General features: G+C 33.3%; 1 protein-coding gene across 1 annotated transcript; it reads left to right on the top strand.

Moving 5' to 3' along the window:
- Positions 1-3380: 3380 nt before the first annotated feature.
- LOC110908576 (transcription factor FAMA) lies at positions 3381-5764 on the top strand. Its single transcript, XM_022153519.2, has 4 exons — positions 3381-3654; positions 3736-4428; positions 4705-5148; positions 5433-5764. Exons 1-4 carry the CDS (start codon positions 3628-3630, stop codon positions 5520-5522), a joined length of 1254 nt encoding a protein of 417 aa, XP_022009211.1. The 5' UTR covers positions 3381-3627; the 3' UTR covers positions 5523-5764.
- The last annotated feature ends 5030 nt before the right edge of the window (positions 5765-10794 follow it).

The following is a 10794-nucleotide window of genomic DNA, read 5'->3' as shown; positions in this document are numbered from 1 at the left end:
ATTTCGTTTCCCACATCTTTCTAGAATTAATCTCGTATGCATAACAGATTCTGATGACATTTTGATACTACATAGCTTGTACTTTGTCTTGCACTTCATAACATATCTTGTTGTAGTACAAGCATTCAATATCTTTCTCTGATAGATTCACTAGCCACATTGGATCTAGAATCCTTATCACTCTCCAAATACCTTCAGATTTCACTACAATCACCGCTTCACCTGTCTCTCGATCACACTCCCACCATTTAAAATCAACATGAAAATCTTGTTCCAGCTTCATCAATGGCATGCTTTTATGGCTCAAGGACGTTTAACTATCAAAGTCACATAAGGAATTTGTGAAACAGGATCAATCTTTATAATCTTCTTTGGATAATGAGGTTTCCAGTTCAGAAAGTTTTTATGTGCTTCAAATCTGATAAGCCTCCACAACTTTTGATCTTCTGGTTTCATCTAGAAATTGATGCACTTTGTTTGACATAACTCCTACACGTCCCACCACGGCATAATTTTAATATTAGATAAATATCGGAAGTATTGAATTCTGAATTCTTGTTTAATTCCAAACACGTTCAGCTCTGGAATCCAGCCCCAACAAATAATATCTCCAAGTGATACATCTTGATTTCTTGTGAAAAATGCCAAAGGTCTTCTGAACTTTCTTTCTTTTTGGCATCAGTTTAAACCAAGTCTTCCAAGCTTTTCTAATTTCATCTTTGCTTAGCCTCGGAGACACACCATCTTTGGTCATTTCTTCTATCTTTCTTTTCCATAAATGTTGAGTTTCTTCATCAAACATTTCTTGGAATGTTGGGAAATCATCAGTTCCTTGACCACCATGACCAAAATATTTTGCAATCTCATCATCTGAATCATCTTCCATGACAACATTATTGTAATCATCAGCCTCTAGTATATATTTAAACATGTAGTCATCAGGCTTTGCGATATTTGCGATATTAATACTGTTCAATTCTTCCTTGAAATCAAACTCGAATGAGTTTTTGTCAATACCCATCATCAGCTAAATTTTGGTTTCGGCCTAAATTTTGCGAGTTAACACGCCGTAACATTCGTGTGTTGTTCAAACTTTTGAGACAATTTTTAATCCGTTTAATACTCTTGTCGGAACGCACGGGTCATGGATCGACTTAATTATTGTTTTCTATCTTTTATGTTTCGGTCTAATTTTTGTGAGTAATACGCCACAACGTGTGTGTGGTTCATGTTTTTACGCCTATTTTTTCATTTAATAGCACCGTCGCAATGCACAGATCCGAGATATGATCAACGTAATTATTGTTTTCTGTCTTTTACGTTTCGGGTGCATGGATAAACTTTTGTACGTCTACTTTTCGTTCGATTTTATTTTTTTGTTTCACATGAGCTTTTTCGGTGTTAGTATTCGTTGACGGTGGTGTGACATTGGTGCTATTTAACACCGTTTTACGTCCCAGTCACAATACAGGGAGCTTAATACTAGTTGAATTTATTTACCAATGTGGGATTAGATCGCACTAGCAAAAATGATTTTAGGATATTTTATGATTGGTTTCAAATGGAATCTTTAAAAAAAGACATCATTCTAATATCATGTACTAGATAGGATGATCAGTACTAGTAGCTAGCAACCCAAGAGAAATAACCAAACTTTTATTGTATGGTTAAAAGTGGAGCTGACAAATCGTGTTTTATCGTGTTTAACAGATCACTGATGACGCATATAACACAAGTATTAAATATGAATACAACTCGTTTAACTACTTGATATCTCATGTCTCTAACACATTTTTATGTTTTATGTAAAAAAGAAAAAGAAATGAGGGATCCTAAACTCATAATTTTATTTATTTTTAAAAAAAGTAAAAAATCATATTGTGTATTTTTTCAGTAAACGGGTGTAATCGTATCTTATACAGATATCTATTGTCAACCCTAATTAAAAGTTATAAATGAAGTATTTAAACCATGTGATCAAAATATAGAAATAGAATGATTATAATTCAACTTAATAAATTTGAATGTTATACAGTTTCATTTGATATCATCAACCCATACATATTTTGTCCATATCTTTGCAAAAACTATTCCTTTGAAGCCTATGGCCTACGCATATCTAGCAAAAACTATTCCTTTTGAGTCTCCTATGATATCTTTTGATTTTTGTCAGTAAATGTAATTGTAACAAGAAAATATACAAATATACCATTCAAATTGTTAAACGAAAATTTGAAATTTCAAATGTTAAAAAGGCGAGCGTCTTAATGAATTAAGCGTGTCATGAAAAGAGAAGGTGATGGTGGTATGAGCGTTGGTTGCTTGTGATCACATTAATTAAAAAGATGGTGAAAATTTGGGAGGTGATCTTGTGAGGTGTTTATTAATCCATCCACAGGCTCCAATTCTCTCTCTCTCTTTATATATATATATATATATATATATATATAGGGGAAGGTTCTATGCAGAACACTAAATATTGCGAGAACACGCAGAACAAAATGAATCACTTATTTTTTCAATTCTAAAAACCTAAAAAGTAAATGAAAATGTTATAAATGTAACATTTATTGTTTCTCATACTAGAATTTAAAACAAAATATGAAAAATCTTGAGTTTTTAAATAACCTACACACATGTAGGTTATATGTAGGCTACATTACATACATATATGTAGACTATGTGTAGGGAAAAAATATATGATTTTTTATGTATATATAATACACATATGAATGTAGGAAACATAAAATTTAAGAAAGATGAACATTACATCCAAAAATTTAGTGATTTAGAGTTGTTCTTTTTATTCTCGCAATAATTAGTGTTCTGTAATGATCCTTATCCTATATATATATATATATATATATATATATATATATATATATATATATATAATAAACCTAACACAAAATAATGTTAAATTTGCCGTAGTTTCTTGAAGTGTGCATTGGATACAAATTTAAAAATACATGTTAAAATAATGCATGTTATTTTTAAGCAAGAGAATTACAAATTCGACTTCACAAATACAAAGGTGTATTTTTATCACTCTTTTATAATTAAAATTTAAAAACCTAGCATATATTTAAATAAAAGGACATAGAAAGCAAGTTTACAAACACATATCAGTTTACTATAACAATGATCATTAGCTAGCTCATTAGTATATAAGAAAGTGAAATGAAGAAAAGAATAATAAAAATAGTAAGGTATCAATTTCTGTAAGGTTATCTACTAAAGAGCATAATACAGTTTAATACTAATTTTTTTCATCCAATGGTTAATATAATTACTAGACACTTTTAAAGGACTGGGTTTTTTTATTTATTTTTATTTTTATGCATGTATATTAAAGTCAAAGCCATCCCTAGCAGACCAACTAGGGCACGTCAAGTTATAAAGATAAACCTCGCATCAACCTTCATCATGATGCATATACATACATATATATACACACACATGCCGACCTTCTTTGTCCATATGTTCATGGTGTAACCCCACTCTCCTTTCTCCATGATTTACTAATTGATTACTGAATTCTGGACCCATTTGCTGCAAATTACAAGAAACTTTTGTCTTTTAGGGTTCAACTTCTATAGTCAAAAGTCTTTCTTGTTTGTTATATATATGGAGAAAGATGATAACAACTACTCGGTATGGTCATATGAAACCTTAAGTATATAACTATCTTTTTCCCTCACCATGTTGTTTTACACTGAATTCCAACTCTTGCAGGGAGGCTTTCTTGGGGTTGACTTTAATGGTGATTATGAACATGAACATGAACATCACCATGATAGTGACCACCTTCATCAGCTTCAGCAGCAGCATCAGCAGCAGTTCATGTTGAAAAACACATATGAGAATGGAAACCAAATGGTGGATTACTTGCTCAACAATCCATTACAGCACCTACCAAATTCGGGTGGTTTTGGTAGCTCGAATTCGTTAGACAAGTTGAGCTTTGCAGATGTGATGCAGTTTGCAGATCTTGGACCAAAGTTGGCTTTGAATCAAAACAAAGCATCCCATGATCAAGATCAAGATCAAGAAACCAGGATAGATCCGGTTTACTTCTTAAAGTTCCCGGTTTTGAACGAAAGGGTGCAAGAAGATCATCAATCGCTATTAGCTCCGCTTGGAGATGACGAAGAGCATCAGATTGTGATTGAAGGAGGTGAAAGAGAGGAAGAGGCTAGGGTTTCGGAAGGAGGCCCGGATCGACTTCAATATATGAGTGAAGATGTTCATAAAACCCTAGTTGGGGAAGGGAAGAACAAGAGAAAAAGACCAAGAACTGTAAAGACTAGTGAAGAAGTTGAGAGCCAACGAATGACTCATATCGCCGTTGAAAGAAACCGAAGAAAGCAGATGAACGAACATTTACGGGTTCTACGGTCTCTCATGCCCGGCTCTTATGTTCAACGGGTACGAATTTATTGATTTATCGTAAGAATGGTACTTTGTAGAGATAATATTTTAGCTAGGGTTTATTGTTACAAATAAACCCTAACGGGCTCTTATGTTGAACGGGTACAAATTTCTTGATTTATGTATGATTCTGGATTGTTACATATAAATTCTAACTAGTGTTTTAACTATAATGATATATAGATGATTAAAATTAATGCTAACTAAAATATTCTATCTAATACTTTATATCTTTAAGAAACTAGTTTTAGTGATAGGTGTATGTACTTGTAGGGTGATCAAGCATCAATTATCGGTGGGGCAATCGAGTTCGTGAGGGAGTTAGAGCAACTCCTGCAATGTCTCGAGTCGCAAAAAAGGCGAAGACTATATGGTGAGACTCCAAGGGTGGTTGGAGATTCATCTGCTCTACCAGTCATGCCACAAGCCAACCAAAGCCCGCCGGTAGCAATGTTTTACCCACAACCGCCTGATGATCAGATGAAGCTGGTGGAATACGACGATGGTCTGAAGGAGGAGACTGCGGAGAGCAAGTCGTGTTTGGCTGATGTTGAAGTGAGATTATTAGGGTTTGATGCAATGATCAAGATTTTGTGTAGGAGAAGACCTGGCCAGCTTATTAAAATCATTGCTGCACTTGAAGACTTACAGTTCAATATCCTGCATACCAACATCACCACCATTGAACAAACTGTGCTCTATTCATTCAATGTTAAGGTACCACTATTTCTTTATGGTTTTCAATACTGGCAGAACCACGGGGTCAAGAGGGTCTGTTGATGCTAATTCACGGGAATGTGTTAGACATATACAATCCAAGTTTTATTTATTTACAACAACATGACTTTGGGTCAAGAGGGTCAGTTGATGCTAATTCACGGGAATTTGTTAGACATACAAAATCCAAGTTTTATTTATTTACAACATGACTTTTACCCTTTAAAAAGTTCTGATTCCGTCACTAATAGTTTTCACATCTAAACCTTTTTCCATTCGTGTAGGTTGCTAGTGAAGCCAGGTTTTCAGCCGAAGAAATCGCGAATTCTGTACAACAAATCATAAGTTTTGTGCATGCAAATACAAGTACTTGATGCAGAAACTTTCATGGTCATCAGTATCAGCTATTCTGATAACTATGTACGTCGGGATGGCATATTTCTAAGGCGTTTTTTTCTTATGTTTCAGATTATTTAGTGGCAATAATATTTAATGTACGAGGTCTCTACATCACATATTAAAGCATAGGGTATACTATTATTGTAAGGATATATACTCCAAACTCTATCTTGGAATATAATCTTATATTGAAATATATATGAAGTATCTTAGTGAACGTTAACATCAGTCAGTTTATCCATCAAGATTATAACTGAAAACTTCCACCAGTGGATGTATTTTATTCATCATGTAGTATGCATATGGAGATATTAGAACAAAAATATGTTAAAAACTCTCATGGGATGGGAGGCTTTGATGGTGTGCGGAGAGGACCTCCGCACAAGGCCCGCGATTTCGAGGGACATGCGATTTAAAAAAAAATCCGATACGTATATGTTATTTTTTTTTAAATTGTAAACACATACCACTTCCAATATAGGCCCATTTACAATTTTCTTTTATGATTTAGAATTTAGGCCACTTGGAATTAGGTTTATTGAACCCAATACTATTTTGATTTTTTTTAAATAATAACAAAACATAACGGAAGGGCACATTTTTCAAGCTTTAACAGGGTATGTGAATTCTCAGAGACGCCTCTGAAAACTCATAATTCATTTGGAATCGTTGATTTGAATGTCATACACACGATGACAATGTAAGCCGTCTTTGTTTCTCTTTCTCACTACTTCCGATTATATTTTATGTATAATTGTATTATGCGGATATCAGATATCAAGATTCTCTCCCTAGCTACTAAATATGTATTTGATAATACAATGCGTTAATCTTAACTCATAAATTAACTATTTTGAAAAAAAAATTAGATCCGCAACTGGTTCCTTCCTCACTTGTTTTACACACTTTTATTAACCGCTCTTTCCTTAGGAAGACTATCATCTCATAGTTAACTGACTAGTTATATCATCACGTTCGTTTAAATCATAAAAAATCCATTTGCATCGTACTAGGCTTCCTGTTTATAAAAGGTTAGCCTTTCACATAAAGACATAAAAACAATTTGTTATTTAGTCGACATAATTGTTTATTTTGAATCTTTCCATGGTATACTTGTTGCAATAAAATTAGATACTTTGTTGAGAAATGTCAACGGGGATGTTTGGTTCTATGCAAAGGTACAAGTTTGACTTGGAAGAGGCTAGACTTGTCAGAATTATTAAACTTGGACGTATTACGTTACCCTCTCCATTTCCAAACATCAGAACCCGACCTTGTGCCTTGTCGGATTGTCCTAAGCGAAAATAATTTCGGGATGCATGCATATGGTTTTGTTACTTAAAAACAAGATTTTTCCAATATTTGTTACACCGACATTAAAAGAATTTTTTTTTTACTTTTATATATTCTAAAATAAGAGTGAGTCCAGTTATATAAACAAAAGGGAACTCCTTTGTTAAATTGTATGGATAAAAACAGTATGAGACTATGAGAGTTTGTTCATCATTAGAGCTAGTGATATTTAAAATTGATAAATAAATTTTCATTCTTTTATAATCCAGATATGTGTTGATAAACTAATGTTAATATTCTTGGTTTCATATGTTTTATGTTTTTTTAGATACATTATAAAATATAACTACCCCCCCCCCCCCCCCGTGTTGTTGTGGGTCAGAGGACGTCACTCTATGGTAAATGATAAAAACGGTAAGTTAAATACGACATACAATCAACAATGATGACCAAAAATCTGATGAACGACACAAAGTAAGTTGCACAATTGAGTGGTGTATGTTCAGATACCCAACCAATTTACACAAAAAAAAATCACAAAGCACAACATTAAACACAAAAGAACCAACTATCATGATGCAAATCACCCCAATATAGGGCTGTAAACGAACCGAACGAATACGAATAAGGCCATGTTCGTGTTCGTTCGTTAAGGAAATTAACATGTTCGCGAACTGTTTACGAACGCATACCGAACATAAGTTTATGTTCGTGTTTGTTATTTAAGGAAATTCAATTGTTCACGAACAGTTCGTGAACACTGGTCTCGAACACAAACGAACGCAAGCAAATTAAAATGAACGCAAACGAACATTTAACTTGAAAATAAAAAAAAATGAAAATATTGTTATTATTAAACATTGGATATAAGTAGTTAAATACAACCATCAAATGATTAATCAAAACACAAGAAGTTTACCACACCATCAAACGATGAATACAATTTAACTAACTTAGACATAATTATCCCCAATATGTTTAGATAAAATATTTATTATTTATTATTTTTTAATATAATCAAACGAACATATTACCGAACGTTCACGAACGCATTCGAACGAACGAGACCTATGTTCGTGTTCGTTCGCTAAGCTAACCGAACAAAATTTTTTGTTCATGTTCGTTCGGTAAGCTAATCGAACGAACATAAACGAACTTCCTGCCGAACGGTTCACGAACTGTTCTCTGAACGTTCGGTTCGTTTACAGCCCTACCCCAATGCATATAGAGCTTACAAATCAACAACATCTATATTGTTTATATATTACCAAATACATTACTCAAATTTTTGTTCACATCAACGTTACTTAGCATTTTGTGGATCAACGTTATCCACATTAAGTTGCTACGTACTCCACATGTCATGTTATTCCTCTGTTTCTCTAAAGTTTTTCTGTATCACATCAACATTCTTTAGTCGTTATATCATCTTTTCAACACACTCCATAATGTTTAATTGCCTCTCAACTTTTCTATTTTCAACTCAGCTACATGTTTTGAATCCACTATTTCCCAAGTTTAATAATTTTCTGGTGAACTTTTTCTTTTTTCCTTCAATTATGAGCAATAAAGAAAACGAGGCAACATCCGAAAGTAACCTTTATGATGATACAAATTGAGCTTGAATACTATTATTGGAAAATATAAACAGTGAAGAACTGTCACTTAAACAAGCAATGTAGAAACTAATACCTTTATAAAAGTTCTTAGTCATCTATTCTTTTTGTTTCATAACAAATGCCATATGCAAATAATTTTTCCTTATCTCAATGATAATTTTGCCATGTCTACTACAAATGTTGCAACGTGTTATGAGAAAAGCACAAACTTACAAAAGAAGCAAGACACGGTGTTATGAGTAAAGCACAAGACACACAATGTTATGAGAAAAGCACAAACTTACCAAAGAAGCAAGACACAATATATTATGACTCGCAAGATTAAACCATAGGCTAGCAATATTTGAAATGTAAATCACAACCTCATTGGAAAAGCAAAACCAAATAGCATTCCAAAGGTAACACTTCAGAATTTATCCATGCTGCAACAAAGCTTGCCACGTGTTATGACTAAAACGTTAGCACACTTGATACATACATGCTTCTCAGAAACCAAACTATGGGTGTGTGCTAATCTTCATCAAACATACACGCGGGTCTCTCGGATGAAGCCACAACCATCTTCATAGAAACCTAAACCGCACTAAACAACCCACACATAGCATATCCGTTCATCCATAACAGAAAGTCAGACAGCTATTCAACAAAATCATCACATGGATAACAACATCAGACTTTGGTGCATAAAAACGGTCCTCGGATAAGACTATTCTCATCGTCATCAAACCTACGAAGCCCAAGAAATATAAAGGGTGGTCATGTAACATATGCTAAACAATCTTGTATTAACAAAACATAGACAACCTACGAAAATCTAGTATCTAACCATCTTCACTGTCAATATTGTCACAAAATAACCATTGAACAAAACCATTGCAACCCAAAAAATTGTCACACCCCTTTCTAAGGCGGAAGCACGAGGTGTGATCCTGAAGGGTTCTCGTTGCATACGAATGGTAAACATACTACATGATCATAAAATAACTCCAATAGACGATTGTCATTACATATTCAAAACATAAGTTAAGTTTAGAGTTTACATCACAAAGTAAAATATTGTCTGAAAAGTTTACAACTTTATTTAAAACACAGACATCAAGGTTTTGATCCTTATATCACCACCCGGGATGGGATATAATAACCAAATTCCACAAAATAAGCATATGAGTCTTGACATGACATGACTAAAACATAGACGACATCCAGGAGCAAGAGTAAGACCGCACGCACATCCACTTTAGTTACCTGAAATACATGTAAGTTTTGGAAAATCGTCAACATAATGTTGGTATGAATTCATGCAGTTTTGTGTAAAACAGTTAAGCATTCGATTCGCTGTAGAAAACATGGTATGTAATTGTACTGAAATAAGTGCTTCTGTAAATGTAAGGAATACGAGATCGCTAATGCTAGCTAGGCTATTAACATGTGTAAAGACATAGGAAGCATCCAAACCATAGGCATTTTTACTTGTCGATTCACGACTAGAGACACAAAAGCACTTCTTGGTAAAAGAGTTGCCAAGAGTGTGGTTGGCTGAAACCCATTAGATCTAACCTTTTGTTCCGCGGTCTTGGTATGTAATTGATTAATGGTGCTTATGGCACCCTATACGTCACATTATCTATAGTATCATTCCTTAGTTTTTGTAATCAACATACCACAGTACATGTATTTTCCCCAAGTTTAGAAAACAAGTAAAAGTTTAAAGTGGGGACATGAACTCACAGTTTTGCGTATCGTGCGTCATAAACTTCACCGGGTTTGCTTAGAGCGTCGTGTAAACTTCCCCACGTACTATGTTTTCTTAGATGTTTAGGTCGTGTAACGACTATTAGTCTTAGTTGCTTATAAAGACTTATTTTGGAATCATTGGTATATTTTGAGTTACATCCTTGATGTATTATATAATTCAAGGTATAATTTTTAGTTAAAATATTAATATTTTAACTTAAATTATATTTATCCAATTATTTGGAATATTGTTAAAGTAATATATTTTCAACTTGGGTTAATATATTCTACACGTATATTTTCCCAAGCATAGGAATACTTGTATTTGTGTATATTCATACTTGTGTATTTTGCCAAAAATTGATGGTGTATTCCGGTATGTATTTATATGAATGGGGGTATGTATTTTCTTGTATTTATTAAGCATTTTATACTTAAACTTGTGATTATTTTTCCGGAACATTATTTTTAGAGAACTAGAAATCACCACTTTATATTCTCAAAATATACATATTTTGAGAGGATTTTTATAGAAAAATATCTATAAATTTATTTGGCAAAAATAAGTATATTTCCATATAAATCTCCAGAATAATATATA

This window comes from Helianthus annuus, chromosome 14, assembly GCF_002127325.2.
Source record: "Helianthus annuus cultivar XRQ/B chromosome 14, HanXRQr2.0-SUNRISE, whole genome shotgun sequence".
In the NCBI taxonomy this organism is placed as follows: Eukaryota; Viridiplantae; Streptophyta; class Magnoliopsida; order Asterales; family Asteraceae; genus Helianthus; species Helianthus annuus.
Note: the sequence above shows the minus strand (reverse complement) of the source record. Positions and strands in the feature narration are given on the sequence as shown.

Bases quoted from the DNA above. Each gene is read 5' to 3' on its own strand.
- LOC110908576 (XM_022153519.2), top strand. From the start codon at position 3,628: ATGGAGAAAGATGATAACAACTACTCG. The intron at 3,655-3,735 runs GTATGGTCATAT...CAACTCTTGCAG, and splicing joins AAGATGATAACAACTACTCG to GGAGGCTTTCTTGGGGTTGA. The intron at 4,429-4,704 runs GTACGAATTTAT...ATGTACTTGTAG, and splicing joins CCGGCTCTTATGTTCAACGG to GGTGATCAAGCATCAATTAT.